Raw genomic sequence first — 27,460 nt, forward strand, 5'->3', positions numbered from 1 at the left:
GGTTTGGTCATTTCATCAAAGCAACAGTAACAATAACTAAGACAACTCTGGCCGGCTGACTACAATCAGAGTTAAGGGTCTGACATACCATTTGTACTGAGGCGCTTGAGATGTTCTCCAGGGATGTGACAACTGTCTGCCCACTGATGGAGTAGTGGGCAGTTGAAGATACCCATCACACAGGATGTACTCTGATACGACTAGCTAGACTCAAGTTCCTAACCATGCCTACACTACCCAGCCCTGCCTGTATTGCCGTAGAAACACAGGTGGGATCATGAACTGATTGAGCACAAAATTTAAAGGACTATATGTCTCTGAAACAGAAGCCACCATTGTATAACAGACTCCTGCCAAAAGCTGGCCGACTTGCTCTGACTAGTAAGGAAGCTACATTGTGTAGGGCCGCCTGATCCTAAGAAACTCAACACTTCACTTTCCCCAGCTGACATCCTCTCCAGTATCTCACTGCTGCAGTTACCTTCTCAGGTTACAGAAAGGCTGCGCCTCTGGCTCAGTGACCCTGGATAAACCATTGTGGTCCTTAAAATTAATGTCATTTTGTCAGAGTTCCAAACCATCTAGTCTAACAGTGATACAACTTTTTGTCACAATGGTCATATAACAATGGACCAACAATCAAGGTAATAAGACAGTCCATACTCCCACCATCCATAAACAACTGATACTGTCAAGCATTGGACTCTTTCCTCAGAAACCAACTGAAAGGGTTTCTGACTCTACCTCCATCACCTTCTCCCGGCCTACACACTTTAGAAAAGTCTGGTCCTAATGTAGTCACCCTAGAAAAATTCATCTCCTCTTGACTATCAACTGGGTAATGATTTGAGGAAACAAAAGGAGTAGAGCTATTTAGGAAAACTCAGGTTTCCATGACCACTGTATGTCTTTCTTCTTAGAGACTCCCTAGATCAGCAGAGAAGGGTAAGGGAGGGTGGCAATACTCAAATTCTAGTTCATCTCTTGTCTTACTAGAGTCAACACAATGACAGTTGGCTGAGTACAAGTCTCCCCACAATGCCCACCTGTGTCAGAGAGAAGACATAGTAGCTCTCTGTGAGATTTCCACAATGCCCATGGTAAAAAGGTCTAGATATAAATAGGGTACAATGGGAGAAAAGGCAAATAGAAACTGGCATGAGACACATTACCATCATGAGCAGAGTTGTAGGAAAGAAACAACCCTGAAGAAGAAAGAAATCAGAGCTCTAGAGATGTACAGTAAATGGAAACATTAATTCTTTCTCTGTCCCCTAAGTCTAACCCCAAAGCCAGGCAAGATTCCGATGGGCCACCTAAAATAAGTGGCAGCTGACTTATGTGGTAACTTTAGTGGTCACTCAACCTGGGGCTGGAAACAGAAACACTCATGATGGAAATGCACAGTCTTGAGCTTCTCTGATGTGGCTGATCGCATCAGCACCAACTTCCCCCAAAGCAGCTCCCTGACAACATTCTGTTTATCTCACTGATACATTATCATATATGCCTCTCTAAAGTACTAGGAACCTTAGTTATGCCCACACAATCACCGAGATTTCAACTACTCAATGATACTGTGTATGGGGCTGAACCAAACCAATGCAGTGGTGATCTAAATCAAATTAAATGAAGATCCAAATAAAACTGAACATTTAGGCCTGCATCTCTTCAGGTAATATGTTAGCATATAAGGAATGGGCCACAGAATGTCTCTCCAGTAGACATGGGAGGTGCACTGTTTTAACAGAGCATTGCAATAATTGGATCATGCCCTCAGACTACATTCATGATACCGTCTGAAATAAGACTTGCTGGCCCCTCACCAGGACTTATTCATAGGTGGCTGAATCTAGGACCCTGAAGGACATAGTTGAGGTAAAATAGCAAAGGCTGGCATCACCCTGCTGCTTGGAGTCCCATTGCAGTAGCCATAATTACATACTGCATGAGACAAGCAGAGCAGATTTTGTCTCTGCCTCTATCAGCCAGGCTAACTGGAGTAACTAATAAGAGTTGCATATTAACAACTCTGCTAGAAGCCGAGGCAGCGCACAATTGATGGATAACAAATCCTGTTGGGAGAAAAGGTCTTCCATCAATACCTTGTACATCCACTCACATGCCAAGAATGTGCCTCCAATGCCCTGACTGCATTTTACCTGGGTCATCTCTTAGAGCTGTGCTTACAACAAGCAAACCTGAAAGATATGGCAATGTCTCCTGCTAGAACAGGGCTACTTACTGCTTGTGATAAAACACATTTCCCACACTTGCCATTCCTTGGCCCTTATGCAATCCACTGTGGGTGCAGCTCTATGAGCATGTCATGTAGTCCAGTGGGACGACAGGGGGTGGGATTAAAGACGCCACTGTTCATTCTACTTCCTGAAAAGAAGTCCTCCGAGTCTAACCCAGTAGTTACATCTCCCAGCAGTCATGAAATGCAGCTAATTTATCAATTAATTTCACAGCTAATTTATTAATTTCCAAGAAGAGCAGCCCTGTGCGTGTATTTACTTGCTTGCTTTTTGGACAGTTAGTTCCACTTGTGACACCTTCTAAACTAAGTTTCTGTTTGGTGATGTAGAGAAAATATAACAATCCTTCCAGGTAAAGATCAAGTAACTCTGTGGGCTGAGCAAATGGAATTCAACCAAGCCTCAAGCCAGCATGTGTATCATATGAAATAAATCCTAGAAAATAATTCTTACAGAACACCAGACCTGTTGCCCAGAATCTGTGCCAACATCCCTTGATTCCCAAATTGTCCTTACTCTACAGGATTAAAGACTCCTTTTAAGAATCTTTTTTTCTTTAAAAATCGGGTTTTGGGAAATTGTGTACTATGAATTTATTTTTTTTCTTAGGAAAGTTCAAAGCAACTCTGAATGTCACCGCTTGAAAGCCAGGTGGCCTAGAAGATTTAAGAACCATTCTTGCAAACACTGAGTCCCCACCATTGCAAACCTATTCTTCTCAGAGACTGGACATACAGGCAAGTGCTCTCCTTTACCCGCCCCCCACCCCGGTCCCCTAAAGAACTGAGTTTCTCCACTACCACGGACCCATTGCGCCTCTAGTGAATCCCGCCCACTTCGTGCCCTCAGGCCAATCAGAGGGAGGCGTCCCGCCCCTCTGTTGCTATGGTGCCCGCCAAGTCCCTTCTGCCACTTACCAGATGTGCGCCGGCTGGTCCAGTCGGTGAAAGCGGGTGGCAAAGGACAGCAGCGTCACCACAGCCAGCGTGGCCCACCGGCCTGCGGCCTCGAAGCTCCGCGAGCTCCAAACGGGCCGTTTAAGGGTCCGTGTTGCAACTTTGGGGACCACGTCCCGGCCCACGGCCCTGGCAGCCTGCTGCGCGCAGCGGCCCCTCCGGGGACGCAGCTCGGAGCCCGCTAGGCCACCGCCTAGGGCCGGCGGCATCCTCCCCTTTCTAAGGAGCACCCTGCGGACTGGAGGCGCGCTGGGTCTTGTCCGCTGCCCCGTCAAGGAGTCATAGCAGGGTGCCTCGAGGTGCCCTGGGATTTGTAGTTCCCTCCGCTTACCGCGGAGCACCACGGCCCGGGCTCTGGGCGGGGCGGGAAGTGTGGTGGCCGCCCTGGCCGCTAAGAAGCGGCCAGAGGCGTAGAGCATTGCGGGAGGCGGAGGGACGCTAAGGACGGAGAGACCGGGGACGGCTCGGGGACTACAACTCCCAGCAGCGCAGGGGACGGGGGCGGGGCCCACCCGACGGAGGGAAGCTCATCTAGTCCAACCCTGGCTCTTTGGACCCCGCTAGGCCTAGGTCATCTTCTGGTCCCGAGAGCGGACTTTCTTGGCTGGCCGACGTGCGAGATGCAAGCCGGGAAGGTCTGTGCCGCAAGTCCGGGGGATGAGGGTCGCTCCTTAGAAACGCGGAGAACAGCTGTGTGGGGGCAGGGCTGAGAGCGAGCCTCTTCGCACGGCTCCACAACGACTCCCGGCGTGCACTGCGGCGCGCTGGGTCACTCTGCACCTGCGCGGTAGCCGCTGAACGCCGTGGAGTCCGCTAGAGTGGGTCGGGAAGGCTGAAAGTGCTCAGCGTTCCGGGTGGCGTCTAGCAGCGTCCTTCCTCGCTTCGTGTAGATTGCTAGGCCTTTCAAGCACGCTTACTCACATTGCAGGTCCGCGGTGCCCTGCGTACATCTCTCAGGTGGCCTGTTGGTCCAGACATGCACCTAGGGCAAGGGGAAGCTGTGACACTTAGGTTAGCAATCAGTCACTTGTGGTGTCTTCCCAGGTTTTTAGTTTTGTCTTTGTTTTGTTGGCTTGGCCCTAAGAAACAATGTCTTGCTATGCAGTCCAACCTGGTTTTGCACTCGCGACTCTCCTGCTTTCGCCTTCCCAGTACTCGGTTTCCAAGCCGCGGCGTCGGAGCCTCCCGGGTTTAAGTCTTCTCTAGTCCCTTCTAGGACCATTGTATTTAAATTGTTGTTGGAATAGGACAGGAAATCTGTTTTAAAAGGGACTCAGTTGAGTCGCTTAAGCATAAAATTTGAGGGCCCTTACGAATGAAGGTCGCATATTAGATGCAACGGACATTGCAAAAGGTTAATATTGTATCGATTTTCCACATACGTGATTTTCGGGTTTTTAGTCATGTAAGATACGGCATAAAAACAGCTGGGGATGTATGTCGCTCCGAAGTAGACCCCCGCATGGGCTGAATCTCCCACAACTACAAAACTGCAAATAAAATTTAAAATCACCAGAATGCATAGTTGAGTTGGAAAGGGAATCCTTACAGGTGTGCTGATTATACCGACGTTCTGCTTGATATTAAAATGTGGCTGTGCAAGTGCAAAAGTCACCGGACAGCTTGCTGTTCGCCCTTCGCTGTGGTTTTTCTTCCCCTGACTCCCTTATCTGTGGTCTGCCTTGGTTCAAAGGGAACCTTGGTTCAATACAAAATTTCAGAGACAAAGTTTGAAATTGCAAGTCCTTCCGAGTAGTGTGGTGAACTCTCACCCAGCAAAGGTGGGTTCACACTGTAAATTGCCCCTTTGTCTAGTGGATTCATGCTGTCCGGTCTACCCAGCTTATAAGTCACTTAGATGTCTGAGCACTTAGGCTCTCAACATATTGTAGTGCTTGTGTAAGTAACCTTTGTTTTACATACTATTGACCTCAAAGCCCAAGAGTAGTGATCTTGGCAATTTTAAGCAAAAGTAAATTATTAAAATTATTCTATCTTATTATTATTGCTCATCTCTTCAAGTGTCTGATTTGTAAATTAAACCTTATGTATGTATGTTCATCTGTATGTGATGGTTGGTGTCAGTCTGGCAGATCTAGGGTCACGAAGGAGACAAGCGTCCAGACACACTCCTAAGAGAGTTTCTGAGTTAGGTCAGCCTCTCTCATACCTGAAAAGGATTGTCTTTATCAGATTGATTGATGTGGGAGGGTGACACCATTCCCTGGGCTAGGTCTGAGCCTGTAAGAAAGGGAAGTTAGCAGAGCACCAACACACATTCATTGTTCTGTTTCATGCTGTGAAAGTGATGCTACCAGCTGTTTCATGCTGCTGTCTTCACACACCCACTCCAGGCTGGACTCTATCTTGATATATAAACCAAACTAAACCACCGTTTTTTAGGCAGACTTGGTCAGGGTATTTTATCATAACAACAGGGAAAAAAAACTAAGATGACATAAGAAAAAAGCATAATGGGGCAGGGTTTGGGTCATGCATGGTTTCAGGCATCCACGAGAGGTCTTTGAAGGCATAACCTGAAGTATACGACTATAATATAGACATAGAACAGAAGTTGCCTAAGAGATTTGGTTTCCTACATATGGGCCAGAAGGAGGGTAGTAGCAGTTACTATGACTCTAGTCACCCTTGGTTACCTCTGGTCACTTAAGGTGTGTAGCACACATTGTATAAGGCATCCTTGAGCAGTTCTGCTTATGTTTGCCCCTCTCTCATGGTCAGTGTCTCCAGAGTCTCTCTTCCACCCACCGCTCACCAAGCCTTCCTAGATAACAAAAGAGATGCCTCTCCCAATAAAATCCATTATGGTCTCCCAAGTCCCCCACGGACATTCACTATGAATCACTGGTCCTGTGTGCCATGACCATCTTCACTTTGCCCACAAGGCAACTGACCTGAGCGTGGGAACTGCTCTGAGAGAACCTGGGCCCTACTCACTGCCTTACTCTTCTGGAATACTGTGTGGGTGGCACAGGGCTGAGGAAACTGGGATGCGTAATATCTTAGTATGAGGAGGTCGTAGAAGGAGAGGGAACACAGATGAAGTATCTATAGTCCAGGGAGTGGTAGGTGATCTAAATGTCAATTTCTATTGCATCTTTGTCTTTGAGTATTGTCTATAGGAAGAGTGCTGATTGCCATTTCCTGAGTCCTGCTATAAAATGGAACCCAGGAAACACCAGAGAAATTAACTTCTAGTTCCTTTAATTTTAGATCACATATTCTAGGGGCCTAAAGGTAACAAAATTCGTGGTAGCCCAGAGGGCATACTCAGACTGAAGGGGGTCATTTATGTGCTCCAATCAGTTGTTACTATTTAAGAGCCTAACTCCACTGTCTCCTGAGTTTTTAAAAGAGAAAAAGAAGAAAAAAAGACAAGATTTGTGTATGAAATATCCTGGTTTTAGCCAGGCATGGTAGTATGCTCCTTTAATCCCAGTACGTGGGGAGGCAGAGGCAGCCTTCTCGGCAAAGTGAGTCCAGGACAGCCAAGGCTATACAGAGAAACCCTGTCTTGAAAAACCAAAAAAAGAAAAAAGAAAAAAAAAATCCTGGTTTTAAAATATTGACAGTTACCTGAAAACTTAAAAAAAAAAAATAGTACCCCCTGTTTACAATTAAATTTTATTACATCCAGATAAACACTTCATAAATTGAAGATTGTAAAAATACACTTCCTATATCTAAACCTACCAAACATACAACTTACTGTACATGTGTTCAGAACACTTGCATTAGCCCGAAGTTGCACAAAACGCAAAGCCTTTTTGACTCTGAAATGTGTACTACCCCATGTACTTACATCCTCTACCCCACACTGTGCTGCGGGCGGAAACCAAGGCTAGGCAAGTGCTCTACCGAGAGGAGGGAAGGGAAGGGCAGGGACGGAGAGGAGAGAGAGAAAGACCTTCTCCTGGGAGCCACGGCATCTGACGTCCCAACACCACGGGTAGTCATTCTGTAGCATGATGGGGCATAAGACACTACGCAAAGACACTGGCAGCAGGGACTGGAGAGATGGCTCAGTGGTTAAGATCACTCACTGAGGACCTGGGTTCTGTTCCCGACACTCGCGTGGCTAGTACCAGAGGATCTGACACTTTCTCCTGGCCTCCATAGACACTAGGCATGCACATGGTTCATATACACACATGTAAGCTGTGTACAGACAAAAACAGGTGCTGGGAGAGACGGCCCAGCAGGTAAGAGTGCATACAGCTCTTAGAGCATATGTCATCCCCCACCACCCACGTGGCAGCTCACAACCATCTATAATTCATTTAAAAATAATGGAGATATTTTCAAAGACTTAGATTTGTTGTTTTGAGTCTGTGTGTGTGTCGTGTATGCGTGTAGGTATGTGAATGTGAGTGCCGATGCCAGTGGAGACCAGGCATTGGATCCCTTGGAGCTGGAGCTGCAGGATTTTGTGAGCTGCCTGGGGTGCATGCTGGGAACCAAACCCTATACCTTAGGAGAGCAGCAAGTACTCTTAAACCATTGAGCTATCCCTCCAGCCCCGTAAAAGTAAATCTAAAACACTCACAGCAAGGTACACTAAAGACTGTTGTTTTTTGTGTCTGTGGTCCCCGCCCCCCCACTTCTCCCTACCCCCTGCTAATAATCAGTTCATAATCACCAAGCTATAGCTAACTGTCAGTGCCCAGCCTGGAAAAGACCAAAATTCAAAATTTGAAGTACAGTTTCTAAACCAAATGCATATTACTTTCTCATCATTTTAAAGTCGAAAAGTTGTTAAGTAAGTTTGGAGCCATTGGTTCTGTGAAATACAGACAGGGCCCTTGTGAACCTCTAGCTTGCAACCTCACCTTGGTGGCAAGTGGGCATATCTGCCATCTTTTTATGAGGCTATCTCAGAGTGGGGAGCTTCCACCAAACATAATAAATAAGAAGCCTGGTCTTTGTCAGAAGTGGAAGGAACTTCTGTCGTTTTAGGGCAGCCGTTTGTTTTCTAAATTAAGGAACAGAAGACCAGAGAAGGCAGGAATTTGTGTCTGGTCACATCCAGCTGCTTCCTGTACCAGGTCTAGACCCTGAGTATGCCTGCTCTGAGCCAGTTTCACCACAGACTTTCCCTCAAAGCCATGCTATACTGTATGCCCGAGTGCCAAACTTGCTCCAAAAGAAACCTCCCACAAGTTGAAAAGATGCCCTTTCTGACCAGAGTCCAGGGTCCTCTGGTGCCCTCTAGCCTGCCTTTCCCATTGGCTTCTGGGACCCACCCCTTTGGGTTCCTCCCCCTGCCTCACAGCTCTGAGAAGACATTTTCTTGAGAGGCACAGCACTATGACTGAGAAGGTAAGGCTAGCACTTAAAACTGCTTCCTCCTGAGGGCCACTTGTACCTCAGGAACCCATAGCAGCACAACCAGGACCCAGGGCAGTCCTTGAGTTGCTAAGGTGCAGGCTGGAGGAAGGAGGCCAGTGCAGTGGGAAGAAACTGGTGTTTAGAGCCTTTTACCCCTGGGGGCCTGTGCCTGGTTCCAGCGGGGAGGAGGGGGTTTCTATGGCTGGAAACCTGCTAAGCTTGAGTTAATGTCCACCCTCATCCTCTCTCTCTCTCTTTCCTCAGCCTGTCCTCTATTCCTATTTCCGAAGCTCCTGTTCATGGAGAGTTCGGATCGGTAAGAGCTCAGCTCCTGGAAGGGGTGGGATTGGAGGTGGGGTTTAGGACAGAGGACTTCAAACCCACCCTCGTCCCCCAGCAACCAGCATCCCTGTTCTCCTGGAGCCTCGATCTCTGAATGTCACATCCACCCAAAAAGGATAGTGGAAGTGGGAGGAAGGGGGTTGTTTTTCCCCTCGAGAATGCTACTCCTGTCACTGCACTCCAGAGCCCCTAGGCAACCATGCCCAGAGCAGGTTCACAAGATCCAGAAGTCCCTAGTAACTGGCAGGGGAGCAGCTGGCCTCCCTCTGTTCTTATCTTATTTGATCTGGCTAATCAAACAGAACTGTTTGAAGTTGACCACAGTGGTTTCAGGAAAGCAGAAGCTGGAGCCGTCTGCTTTAGGCTGGGTCTGACCCTTCCATCGTCCATTGAGCACAACTGTTGGCAAAGGCCACCATCCCAGCAGTGCATACCAAAGGACTCTGTGCCCAGTGCTTCTGTGTGCATGACTCCCTTTCCACCTCCATGATCATAGGAGGGAGGGGCTGTTCGTGTCCCCATTGTACAGACAAGACAATTAAGGCACAAGAAGCTTAGTTAACTTGCCCTGGATCACGCAGCTAAGAGGAAATCCTGCAGTTTGAACCATGTAGTCTGGCTCAAGTCCATGCTCATTTGCTTTGATCTGACACCAGCAATTGAACACAGAGCCTTGAACATGTCCTTCCACTAAGCTACATCCCTAGCCAGATCCCACACTTTCAACTACTGCACAGTGCCACCTGACAGATTGGGGAAACCGAAGCACAGACACTCATTAAGTTACTTGCCCAAGGCCATACACCTAATAATTGAATATGGTAGGATTTGAGCCCAAGCAGGCAGTCTCCAGTTTTGCTATAACTGCAGAGCCATCACCAGTGACTATCACCTACCTCACAGTCCTCTCCTACCTTATCTGAGCTGGAAGTCAAAGCTTGGTAGAGCATTCATGCTTCTGCCTCCCTCTCTGCCTAAATTTTACCCCAAAGCAAAGCTGACCAGCAGAGAGGAAGCTCCTGGCATCACCCCGAGAGGGCTGTCCTTGAGAGTCTAATTAGAAGTCATTCTCTAACTCCACTCTGGTCTCTCCCAGCTCTGGCGTTAAAGGGCATTGACTATGAGACGGTACCCATCAACCTCATAAAAGATGGCGGGCAACAGGTAAGGAGGCTGTCCCGGGCCCACATGAAGATTGGACCTGGAGGGGAACCTGTATTGTATGGTTCCTATGGCTGCAGAGGCTTCTCCTGGATCTCCTGAGCAGAAATAAGAGCCATGGCTCAGTGCCAGCCTTTTTGAGAGTAGTGGCAATGGGGCCTTTCTCTGTACTAAACCCTCTCAGTGGATGACTGAGGTAGGAGCTGAGTTGAGTGCAGAAAAACCATTTAGCCAGACCTTTGGGGTAAAACTTGTACCTTAGGAGTCTACAATACTTCATGGATCCCCAGAGATTAGAGATTAACCTGGTCTTGGGAACCAACTCCTTCTCCAGGGACAAGAAATACAGATTGGTGCTAGGTCAGCAGTTTTCCTACTTGCCTGGTTCTGCTTTAGGCAACTCAAGCTAGACCACTCAGTCCACCACGGCCTTGTCTCCACAGTTCTCTGAGGAATTTCAGACCCTGAATCCCATGAAGCAAGTGCCAGCCCTGAAGATTGATGGAATCACCATCAATCAGTCAGTGAGTAGGGGTGGGTGGAGGTGGCGGATTTCTGAATGAGGGGACCTGACATCTCTTCCTAACTCGCAAGTAACGGAACACCGAGCAGAATAAGGACTCATTAAGTATATGGTAGAGGGAAGGCGAGAGGAAGGTTGAGCTTGTGGGGACCCAAGTTCAGCAGTGTCCCTAAAGGACCTTTACAGTGCTCCAGTTGAGGAGGGCAAAAGAGGGAGTGGCGGTACCACTGCAAGAACGGGTTTGCTGGCCTCTCCCCTCGGGTCCAGGGATCCTAAGTCCTCTTCCCGCCTCAATGTTCCCTCTGGACAGCTAGCCATCGTGGAGTACCTGGAAGAGACTCGGCCCATCCCACGGCTCCTGCCTCAGGACGCACAGAAAAGGGCCATCGTGCGCATGATTTCTGACCTCATTGCTAGCGGCATCCAGCCCCTTCAGGTTAGGCGCTATTACACTGCACCCTTGTGCACCTCTCAGTCATCTCTGCATATTCAGCGATGAACCATAGTGAGATGTTCCGCTGGTGGATGGGGGAAACAGGAGGACAAAGAAAAACTGTCAGGGGTCTTGACCTAGACCACATGGCAGAAGAGGGCAAGGATCCCAGAAGTCTTCCATCAGCACGGGTGCCCAACTCTGCACTTATTCCTAGGAGCATAGAGGTGTCTGAGGCAGGGAAAGGGGTAGGGCAGCAGGTTTAGGTCCAGCCTTCAGCCTGGGCAGCGCCCACTCATCTGCTCTATACTGTATGTGCAGGTAGGCCTTGCTTTACCATGCTTTGCTTTACTGGACTTCACAGATTGCGTTTTAGGTTCTTGCTTGGTTTATTATTAATTGAAGGGTTATGGCAGCCCTTCACTGAGCAGGTCTATTGGTATCTCTTTTTTTCTAATGATTTTTTTGATCATTAATCTATTTCAGTAATAAATTATTTTAAAATTAAGATACATACAATTTCAGACATTTTGACTCTATACACTCAGTAGACCAGCATAATGTAAACAGAACTTTTCATAACCACTGAGAAACCAAGAAAGTCCATGTAAATTGCTTTATTACCGTGTATGCTGTTTTTCCTAGTCTGGACCTAAACCCCTATCTCCACAGCATGCTGATACTAGGATTCTTGTCAGGCTTTTGTTTTGGTTGGTTGGTTGATTGGTTGGTTGGTTGGTTGGTTGGTTGGATTTTTTGAGACAGGGTTTCTCTTTGTAGCTTTGCTTTGTAGACCAGGCTGGCCTCAAACTCACAGAGGTCTGCCTGCCTCTGCCTTCTTGAGTGCTGGAATTACAGGCGTGTGGCACTGTGCCCAGCCTTTTTTTGTTGTTGTTGTTTTAAAAGTATTTCAAAAGCATTCATCCGTGATAAAACTTCTACTTTGTAAGGTGATGGCTCTAGAAAGGAGCAGTAACTTCGCAGGGTGACACAGCTAAGTAGCGTCAGAGCAAGGACCAAGCTCGGACCCCTCTGCACCTGTGGCCTAACTCCTGTGTCACCTTGCTGTTTTTAACAATGGGGACTGCACCTTAGTCATAATCTTTAGAAGCCAGTCCAACAACACCTGCCCCAGCCCAGCCCCCTCCCCAGCCCCAGTCTCACACAGCTTCTCTTTTTAAGACACCAAGTAGTAAGGGAGAAGTATTGAGAGAAATAGGCCGTGGCTTGTGGTCACATCTGCCAGTCATACCCACTTCCTGTGTCCCTTCTGTATATTGCTACGAAAATCACATGGCTTTCAGAATACTCAGGACCGCTGGGGCAGCCCAAGAAGGTGGCCCCTTCAACTCCAGAGCCTTGATAGAAGGGCGGGCTCATACAGCCCAGAGGGGAGTAGAACAGGTAAACAGCTGGAGCAGAGAGACAGACTCAGGCTGACTTTCAGAGCAATCACAGATTTTTTTTTTTTCTCATGAGCTATGCAGAACCTGTCTGTCCTGAAGCAGTTGGGACAGGAGAACCAGATACCTTGGGCCCAAAAGGCTATTACTTCCGGCTTTACTGGTGAGTCCTTACTCTTACAAGCTGCCCCAATGTGACCTCTCAGAGAACTGACCTTCACACACAGGGCTCTGGGCATCTGAGCTAGCTCCCCAGGCTCCTTTGATGTTGACAGTAGAATGGATGAGAAGACAGTGGACAGGCAGTTGGTGGGCTGGGCAGGTACTCAAGCATGACTTCAAGCTCCAGAACTTCTGGGAACCCCACACCTGGAGGCCTGTGATCCCACAGAGTCGGTTGATGGTCCACTGAGCATGTCAGCCAAGAGTGCCAGTCCTCAGAGTGCTAGGCTGTCCGTGAGAGCTGTTGCCTTGGCCATCTATATGTCTAATTTATTCAGAGACTAGACAGAGAAGCCATGGGAAACATTCTTCTTAGTCCTGGCTTAGACTCTGCCCAGTGCCCAGCCTAGCACTTAAGGGTCCACCTATTCCATAACTATGGAGGCCAAGCCCCGGAGAGGTTGATGTAAATATTATCCATGTGGCCTCCCCACAGCTCTGGAGAAGATTCTGCAGAGCACGGCAGGGAAGTACTGTGTAGGAGATGAGGTAAGTGGCCCAAGACCTTCCCGCTGTGGCCTTCCTGCTGACCTCAGGCTATCATTTCTCCCGCTTCGACCCAGTCATCTCATCCTAAAGGGGACGTGGGGCCAGCCTCTTGGTACAAACCTCTGCTCTGGGAAGTTAAGTCTGTGGAGATACCTCAGTTTGCTCCTACACTGCCTCTAGAGCAGCAGTCCTCAACCTGTGGGTTGAACATTTTCACAAAGGTCACATATCAGATATTCTGCATATCAGATGGTTTCGTTATGATTAAAAACAGACGCAAAATTACAGTTATGATGCAGCAACAAAAACAGTTTTATGGTTGGGGGTCAGTACAACATGAGAAAGTGCATTGAAGGATCGCAGCACTAGGGAAGTTGAGAACCATTGCATTGGGGTAGTGTGAGGTGTTCAGGCCAGAAGAACACACTTCTGAGTTGGTGAAGTGGTCCAGGCATCAGATGAAGGGTTAGACTAGATGTTTCCTCTCCTTCACAACCTGGAGAGTCTGGGATTAAGGAGCCCTTGATGCCTGCAGAAGAAGGCCTTGGGCCTGTGGTAGTGTGGCTCCATGGTTCTGTCCACTAAATGCCTAGTGGTGGCGGCTTCAACAAACACAGTGACAGCCAGAAAGGCAGTCAGGTCTTCTCTGGCTACCACAAGGTTGGTTGTCAGGGAAACTAGATGGCATGGAAGAAGTGCTACAGCTCTGGGGGACAGGGACAGGCAGTTCCAGAGGAGACAGTTAGGGGGGATAGGGATGGTGGGAAACCGGAAGCAGACAGGAGGTTGGGTTGGCAGCCCTGGTACAGTCAACAGCAGACACGGCCAGCCTTGCCTATGAGTCTAGGGTGATTATCCTTGTGCAAACTCCCTTCCTCCTTTCAGGTGTCCATGGCTGACGTGTGCTTAGTGCCCCAAGTGGCAAATGCTGAAAGGTAAGAAAAAGCTCTGCCACTCTCCTTCACATTCCTCCAGTCAAGGCCTCCACATCTACTACTGAGATAACGTCTCATGTGAACTCTTCTTTAGCGGTCAAGGAGCCCCAGAACCACGCCACACCAGCTGCCCTGGCTTAGCATGGCCAGGCAGAAGAAATCTTTGAAACATCCCTACCATGCCCACTGTAGTCTGAGTGACCCTGCATAGACCTCCCTCGCTCCTAAGAGGTGGTAGCTGATCTAAGGGAACTGCTCCCAAAAATACTGCTGTACCCAGATGTTGAGCATCTGCTTGGAAGTGAGCTCTGTGACTTCCCTCCATCAGCCCACTGGAAGGCATCATGCTTGCTATTTGGGATATGGGCATGTATGGAGCATTCCCTCCACTAAGAAGGTAGTAACATGGGTGATGGGACAGTCTCTACAGATCCCCAACACTGGAATTTACAGCAGACATCACTTAGAGAAAAACAGACGGTGAATGGTGACAGATGCTACCACTCCAGACCTACCCAGAGCTTCCCGATGAATGAGGCCTCCCCCGAATCTCATCCAGCCCTGCCTCTGCCCTCCTCACTGCCCATGGCAGTGTTCCTGAAAACCTTGGCTTACAAGTGTTTCTTTGCCACAGGTTCAAGGTGGACGTCAGCCAGTACCCTACCATCAGTCACATCAACAAGGCGCTGCTGGCCTTAGATGCTTTCCAAGTGTCTCACCCCAGTCGACAGCCAGATACACCTGCCGAGCTGAGGACTTAGCTCCCAGACCATGCCCCGTTGATATAGGGAAGGGAGTAGGGCTCAGATGCTGGGTGTCTTACTTAGGGTTTCTATTGCTATGAAGAGACACCGTGACCACGGAAACTCTTAAAAAAGAAAACATTTAATTGGGGCTGGATTATAGTTCAGAGGTTTAGTCCATTATCATAATGGCAGAAAGCATGGCAGCATACAAGCAGACATGGTGCCAGAGAGGTAGCTGAGAGTTCTACATCTGGATCCAAAGGCAGCAGGAAAAGTGTGACACTGGGCCTGGCTTGAATAGCTGAAACCTCGAAGCCTGCTCCCAGTGACACACCTCCTCCAACAAAGCCACACCTCCTAATAGTGCCACTCCCTATGAGCCTACAGGGGCCATTTTCTTTTCTTTCTTTCTTTTTTTTTTCTTTTTCTTTTTTATGATTTTTTTTTTTGAGACAGGGTTTCTTTGTGTAGCCTGGCTATCCTGGACTCACTTTGTAGACCAGGCTGCCCTCAAACTCACAGAGATCCACCTGCCTCTGCCTCCCCTAGTGCTGGGATTATAGACGTATGCCACCATGCCTGGCTATGGGGACCATTTTCAATCAAGCCACCACACCAGGAAAAGCTAAAGAGGCCCAGAAATGAGTGAGTTGTAGCAGATGGCTTGAACTTTAGCTCTTCCCTCAGGAAGGAGCAAAGATTCCTGGAATCCATAACATTTGAGGCTGCCAGCATTACAGTTTTCTCTAGAGAAATGAAACCAGTAGGATATATCTTCTCTTCAACTTCATTCTGCCTTAATCTTCTCATTTGTCATGTTAGGAGCTAGGGTGGACAGAGACATGACCCGCTCTAATGGCTAATGCTGTCAACTTGAAAAACCTAGCATAACCAGGGAGAAGGGCCTTTAGGAATGTCTGTGGGGGTTCTATCAATAATTATATCGAGGTGGGAAGACCCACCTATCACCGACAGTACCATTCCCTAGTCAGAGGATCCTGGGGCCTATGAGAGTAGAGAGAGCTGAGCACCAGCATGTCTGCATTTGTTCCTGACTGGATACAGTGTGATCAGCTGCTCACGCTGATGCCTTCACTTCCCTGCCATGAAGGACTATGACCTGAAACTATGAACTAAAATAAACCTTTCTCCTTTAAGTTGCTTTTGTTGAGGACATTTTATCACAGCAACAGAGAAGAAACCAAGACACCTGCTATCTGTCGTGGAGCAGCCATGATGACATGAGGATTCAGGTTAAAAATGCCTGACAAATTTACCAAAGTGCAATAGGGAAGCCTGAACTCCTCTTCATCTCCTTTTATTGAACCTGACTCCAGAAAACATTTACTCCGAGTCTAGTCGTTAGTTGAAGGCAGGCCTCCAACTGTTCACCTAGGACTGAGCCGGGTCCCAGAAGATGAACGTTCCCGCTAGCTGAGAACCATGCTTGAACTTGTTAGCCTTTTGCTCACCGTGTGGTAAGCTTGGCTCCTTACCCTCAAAGGCCAGGAAGAGAAATAAGTACAGAGCCTGCCTGTGAGAACTAGACAAGGTCCATGGAGGGAAGATTTGAGGAGGAAAGAAAGCATCTAGTGACCAGCTTGCTCCCAGAGCTAGGAGCTGCACTGCTGTTAAATGTCCACACCAGCATGGAGACATTTGCTGGACCTCTTGACCTAGCTACTCATCCTAAGGAGAAGCCTTCTCTGAACAGTTCTAGGATTAAGCACTTAGAGGGAATTCACTCATGAATGATGCTGAGGTGGGAAATAGCCCCCTTCATGTGCGGTGTAGACAGCTTGACCAATTCTAGCTCAGATTACTTGGGTAACAGCTCATCACACGACTCTAGGAAGAGCAAGCCCCAATATGTGGCAGTGTTGAAGGCTGAGCTAGTATAATTTGTGGTGAAAACCAAAATGGCCTTTTGTGATCCAAACCTGATTTTTAATTTCTCCTGCACTGCTGAGGTTAAACTGGGGATTGCCACCTGTGAGTCTTGTTTGAATGGAAAGCATTTTTCTCAACTTTTCTCCAGCCCAAGGCACTTTCTTCCTCATTCTGGGCTCCTTTGTGTCCTGTCCTCTTAGATTCTCTGAGGCTCCAGGATCTGGAGTGACCACTCTTTCTCCCAAGGCAGCTTTTGTCCCAGCAAAGCCAGGGAGAAGTAAAGGAAGGTAGATATAGCAATAAGGGCGATCAGGGGTTACCTGGCCTGCCCTGCTGCCATATGAAACCTTTTTCTAAAAATTATTCCAGATCAGACTAGAGAAGTCCTACCTGACCTCTCCGTAGGAAACTTATTTGACCAAAGAATAATCCCAACCCAGGAACCACTTGCTAATGATCAAGCCTTGCCCCTGGCCTTGCCCCTACATGCATGCTAACTTGGAAGATGCCCTCCTTTGCCCTGTAATTCATCTTTGAGTGCCCGAGAAGATCATAAAGGAACAAACATTTCCCTCGATGGGTAGACTCCTCCAGAGTCAGACCAGATGGCTACAGTGGTTAACAATAGTTATATTTTTAAGAAGTTTTAAAACTACCTATTCTTACAACTCAAGTCTTCAAATAAATTCTTATATTCAGAGGTGAGATGTATCACCCAACCCAAGACTATCTTTGTGAGTTTGTTTATATCTGAGACTGGATAATTTACAAAGAATAGAAATTTATTTTCTCTCAGTTCTGAAGGACAGGAAGTCCAAGGTGAAGGTGTCTGGTTCTCTATCAGGTAAAGGCTACTGGTTCCATGATACTGCCTTCAATGCAGTAGCATCACAGTCAAAGGGAAAGAGGAGCAAAAAAGATCCTAAGAAGTTCCTTCCTATTCACTCTTATATAAAACACTAAATTCTATTTACTAAGGCAGAGCCCCTCATACCTAATCTAATGGTATCAACTCTCAAAACTGTTACACTAGGGATTACATCTCTATGTGAATTTTGGGCTGTCAAAACAAACCACATCCATGACCATCACCTTTGTAAGGGGCATTTCTCAACAGGGGCTTCTCTCAGAATGCCAAATGATCAAAGTCCTTCATTTCCATCTCGTTTGTCAGATTTGTGAAAATCAGCAGAGACTTGGTTCTGGTGTGCCTATGGCCACAGAGGGACCTGACACAGCCTCTAGGGCCAGAGTGGCCATGGTAGAGAACACATCTGAATGACCAGTCAGTGGGATCACATGAGGAAGGTGTTCCAATCCCATGGAAGTAATGAGTCTCAGCAAATACTTGAGGAATAAAGCAAGCAGGAAAAAATTTGAGAATAAACTGAAAAATAATTCAATCCCTAGGACTAGGCATGGAGTTTTGGTTGTGTCTGTGTACTGTGTGTGTGCAGTGTCTTTGGAGGCCGAGTAGAGTATCATGTCCTCTGGAACCAGAGTTACAGATGGTTGTGAGCTACTTTGTAGGTGCTAAGAACTGAACCTGGGTTCTCTCCAAGAGCAGCAAGTGCTCATGATGGCTAAGCCATCTTTCTGTCCCCTCTACATACAAACAACAGTCACCTTAGTCTCAGTTTTTCTTAGTTTTTATAATCTTAGTAGATTGTGGAAGAATTCCCAAGTGTTCACTGACTACTTCTCTTAAGCCAAAGAGAGAAAGTCGAAGTCTCAAATGGGTATCAGCCAGACTGATTAAGATAGAACTCAAATGTTTTAGGTGCACAGTGAAAAAGTTTATTTATGACAGATTTCAAAACTTGGAAAAGAAGACAAAAAATGCACAAAAGCATTTCACAAAACTGTCACATAATATAAAAACACCAGAAATGAGCTGTTTAAATCATGGCTCAGGACCCATCCATGTATCACAGCAAAACATTCAGTGCCTTGAGGTGAGAGAATATGACAAAAGAAAACCCACTCAGTAGAAGTACTGACAATTGGTAGAGTTCTTAATGGAGAAATCATACATGTTGACAGCATTTCTCATGACAGCGTGACGTGTAAGACAAGTTGACTAAGATGGCTGTTTCATTTGGATTCATTTGTATTTTGAAGAAAAGAGACAAGACTGATAGAGTTTTCCTTCCAGGCCTTTGGCAACCTTGGCATCAGCGTGTGACATGCGACAGTAAGGAAAGAATGTCTTCATGGTTGTCAGCTGCTTAAACATTTACCAAGAAAACACAATCACCTCTTAACCATCAATGGCTCCAAAGTAGCCCTTTGAAAGCACTAGCGAATGGCATAGTATGGTTTAGAAAAATCTCCAAGCACCTCTCTGCCTTCCCATTATCCTCAGTCACTCTGCTCTCTAGAATCTAGCACTTTGATTACAAAGCATCTGCAGATGCGTTTAGTTTTTATTACAAAGCATCAAACATTTCTTCTGTGGGTTTCAAAACACTTTCCATCATTAAGGGGACATGGATATACCAAAGTTATGCATCACGGGATTGCTTTTTTCCAGACTGGCTTGTTCTTTAACATGGCTAAATGGAAATAACTCAGACTGATTAAATAAAAGTTAATTCACTTATGGAACAATAATCTCAAAACAGGAAACAGATGTATTTTTAACATAAAATGTCATAATAAAATGTACTATTTAGGATATGAGAGAAAGAATTAAAATGTTTTCTCGATGAGTCCTGGCCTAAACCTAAGAATGAACAATGACAAGAACAAGGAGCCATTAAAGACCAGGCATCTCAACCCTGAGTGGTGAGGCATTTAGGAGGACCCCTTAAACTGACAGTGAATTAAGGGCTCTTCAGTAATACAGTATTTCAGCTCCAAACTTCGGAATCTGTCAGGACCCTCCATCAACACTTTAGAAAATGTATTTGTCCCCACTAAGTCATTTCACATATCCAATTTTACCCCCAGATAAGCTAAAAAGCTACCTGATTTAACTGACAGGAAACTCTGAAAGTTCATGAAGCACGGTGTATGACTAGGTCTCTGGATAGCATTTTTGTTGTAGTGTAGAATGAACAGCTATTACAGTAGTCCACATGCTAAAAGTCGGACCATGGGTTCAAACCAGGGACCAGCCTACAATTTCACAGCCAGTGTCCTGTCTTTGTACTGAGTTCATAAGGAATGACTATTTGTAATGGACCCAAGTTATATATACCCTATCAGGTTTTGTCATTGATTGAGTCATCTTAGCTTTGAGACAGTGGCTCAGAGTCTCTGGTTAGCCTACTTGGTTCAAGAAGGCGATAGTACTTCTTCTCATCAGGAACAATGATGCACTCTGGCCACACAATGCTTACACTGTTCTCTGCATATTAGGTCACAATTCACCCTAATCTCATCACCTAGATAACTGGCTGTTCTTTGGGAATGCTCACAGGTGTTAGACAAGTTACACAAAAGGCTGTCAGTGACCAGCATCAGAAACACACAGATCCAGGGAGTTCTTGCCTGAGTGTCACCCAAAATGCCACCAAGTACAGAACAAAGAGTGCTTGCTTGGGTCATTGGAAATCAGAAACTGAGCTTATGTCTGGGTTTTGATACTCATTTTCTACTCCCCAAAGAAAGAGTGTGATAGCTCCCTGAGCACATGTACACAATGAACACAGAGACTTGCTTTTTATAGACCACATACCCCTTAACAAAGGACCCGCACAGTAGCAAGGACACCAATTCCCTTCCTTCGGATGAAAGCTCAAACAGCGAGACTCTTAACAGGAACATGTGACTTCCTTTTCTCAAAGTGTAGGCATTTTTATACTTCTGGTCATATGGCAAAAACTAGAGACAGAGGTTAATGCGGATGAAACTCTAATTAGAAGCCCTAATAGGGAAAACTGTTTGCTCTGTGTGGTCCAAGGTGTTGATGCTGTCAGGCTAACAGGAGGCCTGCTTGTTCCCCCAGCCCTCACATGCTGTTGGCGTTGTGGTGACAAACCACATCTGAATGATGCCTTCAGGGACTCATCCACAACTGTGGCTTCAGCACCACAAGTGGCCTGACTCTTGGCCTTCTCTCACCCTCTTATCTCTCTTAAGCCCCAAACGATGGAGACAGGAAACCAATCCTTGGCTCAGGGTTACATTTAGCAGACCTACTCAAAGTGCATCTAGCTGATCCTGCCTACAGACAGCACAGAGGGCTGGAGAGTTCTCCACTGAGCACAGGAAAACCAGTAAGCCTCCGGCTTACAAAGCAGTTCCAATATGCAAAGTAGCACTAAAGCACTAAAAGCATTCTGGGACATACCGATAGTTTATTCACTCATCCCACTTCTGTTTTATTCACTCATCCCACTTCTGTTTTCACCCTTTGCTGTCCATTTAAAAGGCAGTTCTGAAGCAGCAGAAGTTGCTTAATTTGTGTCCCCCTCTCTCTGTCCACTAAAAAGTCTCCTACATAAATATTAGGGTCATTCAATTCCACACCTTAGAACCACAGACTCTGATTAAAGGCAACTTTTTTTAGAGGGGTCTTTAAACATAAATATACAATCATAGACTTTAGGGCTTAACGTTTGCCCAGTCCTCTCAAAGAAGGAACTGAATAGGACTCAAAATCAAAAATGTTATATATTATAAACTCCATAATAATATCTGCTCCCATGAATATACAACAGTCACAGATTAACTTGCCTGTATAATGGGACAGTATACATTCATATAATGGGACGATAAAAATAAAACAAATAAAAAAATAAAAATAGAAGTCCATTTTTCCTAAATACCAAATAAAATATTTTTAAAGTGCATGAATCCATCCATAAGAAAAACTAAAAAAAGTCTACTTCCAAGCTTCTACCTATTTCCACGTGTTAGCTGAGGAGTGGGTTTGCAGATGAACATCCTGAGGCTGTGTCCAAAAGCGACAAATAAAGAAGGAAGGCTTCCCAACACTGCTACACAATCACCTTAAAACTGACAGGTAGAGAAGAAAGCAGCAGAGGTTACAGCAGGAAGGAAGGAAGGGACATACAGCTAGCTTTCTGAAAGATGAGGCTAGTGGCCATTTTTGTGAAGACCTCCTAGGCAGCCCACACTGAGTAAAAGAAATCTGCTTATGCAGGGCTCTCTGACAGAGAGCTGACTCCATGGAGAGGAAACAGCCTCTAACCTTGGCAAAGGGAACTTAAAGCTAGAATCTTTGTTTAGAAACTGGCAGTTAGTAATTTAAAAATATATGTGGGGTGTAAGTGTATGCTTTTTTGTTTGCTAAAGTGTTTTAGAATAAGATGTTGGAAAAATAGCACTTCGGATATGTCTTTTTAAAAAGCCATCTCTTAACAAAGTAGCAAAATTAGATAAATTGAAGAACCTTAAGAACTCAGCCACTCTTGTGAAAAGAATCCTAATCTCGGCCCTCTTATGAAATCCTTTCTTTAACTGCATAGTATTTATTTGTGCTCGAGAGAGTTGGGCAAGGATAAAAGAAGATAATTTATTTCATTGTTTGGTTCTTTAAACTTGAAAACAGAGGGACCAAGGAAGTGATACTTCTTAGAACCCATGAGGTATGTATTCTCCATAATTACCTGTGTTTCAGTAAATAATACTTGGTCTCTCATGGTCTCTAACTGCAAAATTTTATTATGAGAATAGTGAGTGTATCATACAGCAGACATGTCTTCTTTTAGCTATTTAATGTTCATGAGACAAAGAAAGCCTGCTGAGGAAAAACCAGTGAGAAATAACTGTCGCAGAATGACCAGCCAGTGACAGGCACATGGAGAGATGAGAAGTCCCTTAACTTCCCTGCTATAAAAGGACTGGGGCTCCCAGAAAATAAGCTTCCAAGACCTCATTACAAGAAGGAAAGACAAGACAGAGCAAAGCCTAACTACTGTGGGACCCCTGGAGCTTTGCTACTGGGCTGAGAGCAGGTCAGGGGTCAGTAATAAACGGGAAAAGTAATCAAGACTCCGAAGGTTTTGTTTTAACAAAAATTACACTCAGTCAGTGAAAGCATGACTCAACTTCAACTCAGCGGTCTGATGCCATGATGACCAGCAAGTTTGTTTCACTGCCCAAATAGTTGACTAATTTCTTAGAAGGCATATGGATTTTTGCCAGTATAATCCCCTATAAAACACATCTGCAATGATGAAATAATGGAGGTCTGGCACTGAGAGGCTATGGCAGGCCATACATTCCACACTCTGCTTTCAGGTTGACAAGAGCTGTAGGATGCATCCCCTACTAGCAAGATCCTGCTCTTTGAGTGATCACTCCTGGAGGACAGAGAGGCTTGGTGTGAGGCAACCACACAATAAAGAGCTGTGGCAAAGGAAGCATCACAAAAACGGTGTCAGAGGAAGAAAAGGACCTTGGTATCTGATAATCGTGTTGCTCAGTTTATCACTGACTCACTAGTCAGTTCCTTAAATTGATCTGCAGTGAATGGGCATCCATGCATCTTAGAATCCCTCACTGGGAGCAGTGAGATGTACCTAAGATGGACTAGGTTAGCGTCATCTGTCCCTGAAAGGGCAGGCTGTTCCAAGAGTATCAGAGGGCTGACATGCAGGAGTGAACAGGATCATTTTCCAAGCCCTAGAAGCATCATTAGCGCCGTAAGAGAGGTGGCCTTAATGGCTCAGAGCAGATGGGAAGCCTTATGAGAAACAGATGGGAACTGTTTCAAAGGCAAACTGAAATGTGCTTTTCAAAACATAAATAAATAAATAAAACAGATCAGATCCTTTAAAGTTCCAAAGAATGACGGACAACTCAGAGTAGGAAACAAAGAGGTGCAGATGGCTGCGGAGGCCATGCCTCGCTCTTTGCTCCCTCCACCCGAGGCCTCAGCACCAGGTGCTCTGTGGCCACCCACTACAACACTACATTCTGCGGCTCTGCAGCCTCAGGATGAAGGGAGTGGAAGAGGCTGTCGCCTGCAGGCTTTGGTCAGGTAAAGAGCACACACGGTCAGCAGCAACCCCGAAATGCCATGATTACTTTTCCCAAGGACCATGAACATCAAAAGGTTTCTGACCTCAGTGTAAAACAAACAAACAAACAAACAAAAAACCAAAAACAAAAACAAAAAACCCACAAACCTAGAATCACTGCAAAACCCGATTGGGTTTCATTGTATTTGGTTTCAAAGCAAACTTTCTAAGTAACACCCTTGGCCTAAAGACAGGGTGGGGGGACTAATACTTGACTTCCAAAAGGACACGTTCTGAGATAATTGAGTGCCTACCTTCCACCTTTTCTTCATCAACTACTAGTGCCCTTAGGAAGGGAGCTAGCTCTGGAGACAGGGAGTAATAGAGGCCCTTTCTTCTCCTAGGGCACTGACCACAGCTTGCAATTGCTTGGCGGGTCTTGCTACATGGCAGGAACACAGACGTGGTAAAGAGAAAAGAGGAGGGGTCTATCTACTCATCAGGAATAATATATATCCACCCAAGGCAGTGAGGTCTCCCAGCCTGAGCTAGAGACGAAGAATACCCAGCAGGCAGAAATATGGCAGTGGTGAGAGGCTGGACAGAGCATTCTCCATCCAAAATATTGGGCTCTTTCATTGACAGTGTGCTTTTCCCTCTTCCGGCACCTGGAAATGTAAAGAGGGTAGGCGCTACTAAGTGCATTGGCAGGCTCTGGAGGAGAGTGAGCGGCAACCTGAATGGTAAGCTTTACCAGTGTCAATCAATTTTAAAAGACATCCTTCTACTTCATTTTAGGCTTTTGCCTCATAGGGGCCTTCTGAGAGGGTTTTTGCTGGAGTCTGAAACAAGAGGTGAGTCAGGGACCACAGAACAGGAGCACTATACCACCTGCAGAAGCCAAGAAAGGGGAGAAGCTACATGGGGTCAGTAGTCAGGCATGCCAGGCAGGGCACAAGGCTCGGGAGCCTCACACAGAACTTCAGGCTCTTGCTTACACACAAGAGGCACCGGCTGGCAGCCTGCTTTGGCCAGCAAACACAGCCCGCCCAAGCCCAGCACCCTTCAGCTAGTGTAGTAGATGTGGAAGTAGAGAGTCTTGTTGCGGAGCAGGGAGTACGAGTTGTCAAACTTGAGCAAGTAGATGCCCTCCCCAGGGTAGTCGTGGCTGCCAGCTTGCACGTCGCGGTGGCTGTCCCGCCGGTACACTGGCATGACTTCCCCATAGCGACCCCGTAGAGAACTCCTGGAGCCTCTCTCCACATCTCCCACAGGAACAGGTTCTGCGAGGGCAAAAGGGCAGAGTTTAGATATGACTTTGTAGCCTGAATAAATGGCGCCTGAAGGTGAGATGGTTCTTGAATTGTCCTATTGTCTCTATTGTCCTCCCACAGGCACTAGGAAAAGGCCACAGATCTTTTTGGTCATCAACATGACTGCAGAATGAAGTCCACTTAACAAACAGTAATGCTTCCTCTGAGAAACCATGATCCAGCCCTTAAAAGTGTCTGGTTTCCAATGGGGAAAAGACTTAGAGAGTAAAACCTGGAAATCCTTACAGTGCATAAAAGGAGCAGCTAACAGAAAGGAAATCCAGATAAACACACTTGGCGTGACCCTAAAACTTCCACTTGGCGTCCTGAAAAGTAGCAAGTAAGATGAAAGGTCCACCTTGACCCTCCATACATATGGATTTTCTGGTAGACTTGAAAAGACAAGTGAAGAGAATGATTTGTGGTCATACTTGAAAGCCAAGGAATATGACAAAAGGTTAGAATTTACTACATTATTCCCTCTATGACCCATCTCAAGTAGACATAGCAAATAAGACTGGAGCAGAGAAGGGCCTAAGTGATAGCTCAGTGGTTAAGAGCACTGGCTGCTCTTCCAGAGGACCTGGGTATAAGTCCCAGCACCAACATAGTAGTTCACAACCATCTATAACTCCAGGTCTGGTGGTTGTGATGCCCTCTTCAGGCACAAGGTACTACATGCACAGACATACATGCGGGCAAAATACGCATATATAACACAATAGTTTAAAAGAATTTTTTAAAGAATGGAGCAGAGACCACTATTCTTAACATGAAGCAAAGAATTTGTATTCTGCTGGCAATGAAAATTTGAAAGAAAGAGGGGAGGAGTGCTTTTAGCTTATTATAACCACTGAGTGTGACTTGAAGTCAAGAATAAATATTTGAAACAAAGATAAAACAACATAATCTTGGGTTCCAATGTGATCTGGAAAACCCTGCTGCCCATCTACACAACAGAGAAAGGGAAAATAACCAGGTAGTCATTAAATGAGGGGAAGGAGAGAGAAAGGAAGAGAGGGAAGTTAGGGAGGATGGAGAGCGGGCTTTCCACCAAACATCAGTACCAACTCCATCAGCCTGCAAGGCTGCACTGCCTTCTGTGGAGAAAGAGAAATGCTACAATCCAAGAAGCAGCCACTAGCAATTAGGCTGAGCAAACTGGGTGAAAATTTTATTTACCTTCTATCTCCTCCTCTTCTTCCTCTTCCTCATCCTCATCCTCACTGGAATCACTGACCTGCACAGTTATATCAGTGCTGGTTACTGGGGTCCAGTCAAAATAAACTCCAAAACCAATATCATAGTCATCAGTTGCAAATTCCCAGCAGACACGCTTTCCCTCAGGGTGGGTGGGGACCCGGATGGTGACTACTTCTCCCCGCTTCACCACCAGACGGCTGTTCTTCTCTTTGCCCAACTTGCTTTTGAACTCCTTCACTTTGGCAAAGGTCCAGATGCACGGAGGAGCCATCTGAGGTGGAGACACTGAAAAGACAGACAGCTTACTACTGAGCAGCTGGGGAAATGCTCCTGGACCTGGTATTTTGCTAAGAAGGCTAACGTACAATGTTCTTTCTAAGGGCTTCCATCACTGCCTTTCACAACTCATTTCCTTTCTTTCCTTCTGTCTTTCATCCTTCAAACATCTATTAAAAAATTAATACTATCTTCTACGCTTCCAAAGATCTCACCTTTCCTGTGGTCTCCCAGAAGATCTGCAGATTCCAAATCCGCTGAAAGAACATCTATAGCCCCAGTGTGCTCAGACTGGATCATAACTGTGTCTCCAGGTCGTTGTGGAGCTTGGTACTTGGCCATCTGCACAACAGAATTCTCGTTACAGGACTTACGGTGGCAGATTCCAATTAGCCTCTTTCCAAATGCTGGCTGCCCTGCTCTTCCCTGAAAGTTAAGTGTGCTAACCAACATTCCTTCTTTCTGCCAAGTATAAGTTACCCCCAAATTCTATTTTTTAAAATTATAAAATTATAAAAATGTTAAAGATTCTTTCCTTCCCTCCTCTCTATTGTAACTTTATAAAAATGGTTTTTGTTTGGTTGGTTGGTTGATTTTTGTTTTGTTTTGTTTTTTCCCTCCAGTCCCTCTGCAAAATCTTCCCCATTTGCTTTGGTCCTGCATCATCAACAGGGTTTCTGGGCCATGCCTTGGTCTTGTCTCAGCCTGCCCTGTACCTCCCAGTGGCTCCTCTCATCACACTCCCATCTGGTAGTTAGCTACACTCTCTGCTGCCACACATTCCCAGGTACAAGGATCATTTCTATATCAAAGGCTACTCCACTGAAATTACTTTTATGTCACCATCAGCCACTAAAATTACCAAAAGCATCACAGAGAGTATCTGGCTTCTAATTTTCCTCTCTTCCTTATATGTTCTTTACATTCCTCTGTATTCTTTTCCTACTTCGCCCTTATTCACATCTCAGGCTACAGGTTCTCCCCATATTTCACCAGCAGTGTTCTTTAAGACTCATGTGTGCA

At 46.1% G+C, this 27,460-nt stretch overlaps 3 protein-coding genes across 6 annotated transcripts in view; 1 reads left to right on the forward strand and 2 right to left on the reverse strand.

Annotated features, from left to right (window-relative positions):
• Pomt2 (protein O-mannosyltransferase 2) overlaps positions 1–3,636 on the reverse strand; it is a 46,369-nt gene extending 42,733 nt beyond the window's left edge. Inside the window, exon 1 of the mRNA XM_021653163.2 lies at positions 3,179–3,636. Within this exon, the coding sequence (XP_021508838.1) occupies positions 3,179–3,636 (458 nt within the window). The remainder of the gene's footprint in view (positions 1–3,178) is intronic.
• An 84-nt stretch (positions 3,637–3,720) lies between these two features.
• Positions 3,721–15,977, forward strand: Gstz1 (glutathione S-transferase zeta 1). Of its 4 annotated transcripts, none has more exons than XM_021653173.2 (9): positions 3,721–3,852; positions 8,831–8,882; positions 10,005–10,072; positions 10,513–10,593; positions 10,903–11,028; positions 12,513–12,591; positions 13,087–13,139; positions 14,025–14,074; positions 14,709–15,977. In XM_021653173.2, exons 1-9 carry the CDS (start codon positions 3,838–3,840, stop codon positions 14,833–14,835), a joined length of 651 nt encoding a protein of 216 aa, XP_021508848.1. In that variant the 5' UTR covers positions 3,721–3,837; the 3' UTR covers positions 14,836–15,977. The 4 variants fall into 4 exon arrangements, with proteins under 4 accessions (XP_021508848.1, XP_060243903.1, XP_060243904.1 ...); XM_021653181.2 differs by lacking the exon at positions 3,721–3,852 and adding an exon at positions 8,447–8,557; XM_060387920.1 differs by lacking the exon at positions 10,513–10,593.
• A 2,507-nt stretch (positions 15,978–18,484) lies between these two features.
• Positions 18,485–27,460, reverse strand: part of Tmed8 (transmembrane p24 trafficking protein family member 8) — a 34,009-nt gene continuing 25,033 nt past the window's right edge. The window contains exons 4-6 of the mRNA XM_021653211.2: positions 26,653–26,779; positions 26,141–26,446; positions 18,485–24,928 (exon numbers count right to left, since the gene is read on the reverse strand). Coding sequence (XP_021508886.1) covers positions 24,711–24,928; positions 26,141–26,446; positions 26,653–26,779 — 651 coding nt within the window. The 3' untranslated portion in view covers positions 18,485–24,710. The remainder of the gene's footprint in view (positions 24,929–26,140; positions 26,447–26,652; positions 26,780–27,460) is intronic.

This window comes from Meriones unguiculatus, chromosome 7, assembly GCF_030254825.1.
Source record: "Meriones unguiculatus strain TT.TT164.6M chromosome 7, Bangor_MerUng_6.1, whole genome shotgun sequence".
NCBI lineage: Eukaryota > Metazoa > Chordata > Mammalia > Rodentia > Muridae > Meriones > Meriones unguiculatus.

Coding starts and splice junctions, on each gene's coding strand:
- Gstz1 (XM_021653173.2), top strand. Junction 13,140..14,024: donor AGTACTGTGTAGGAGATGAG/GTAAGTGGCCCA, acceptor TCCTCCTTTCAG/GTGTCCATGGCTGACGTGTG. Junction 14,075..14,708: donor CAAGTGGCAAATGCTGAAAG/GTAAGAAAAAGC, acceptor TCTTTGCCACAG/GTTCAAGGTGGACGTCAGCC.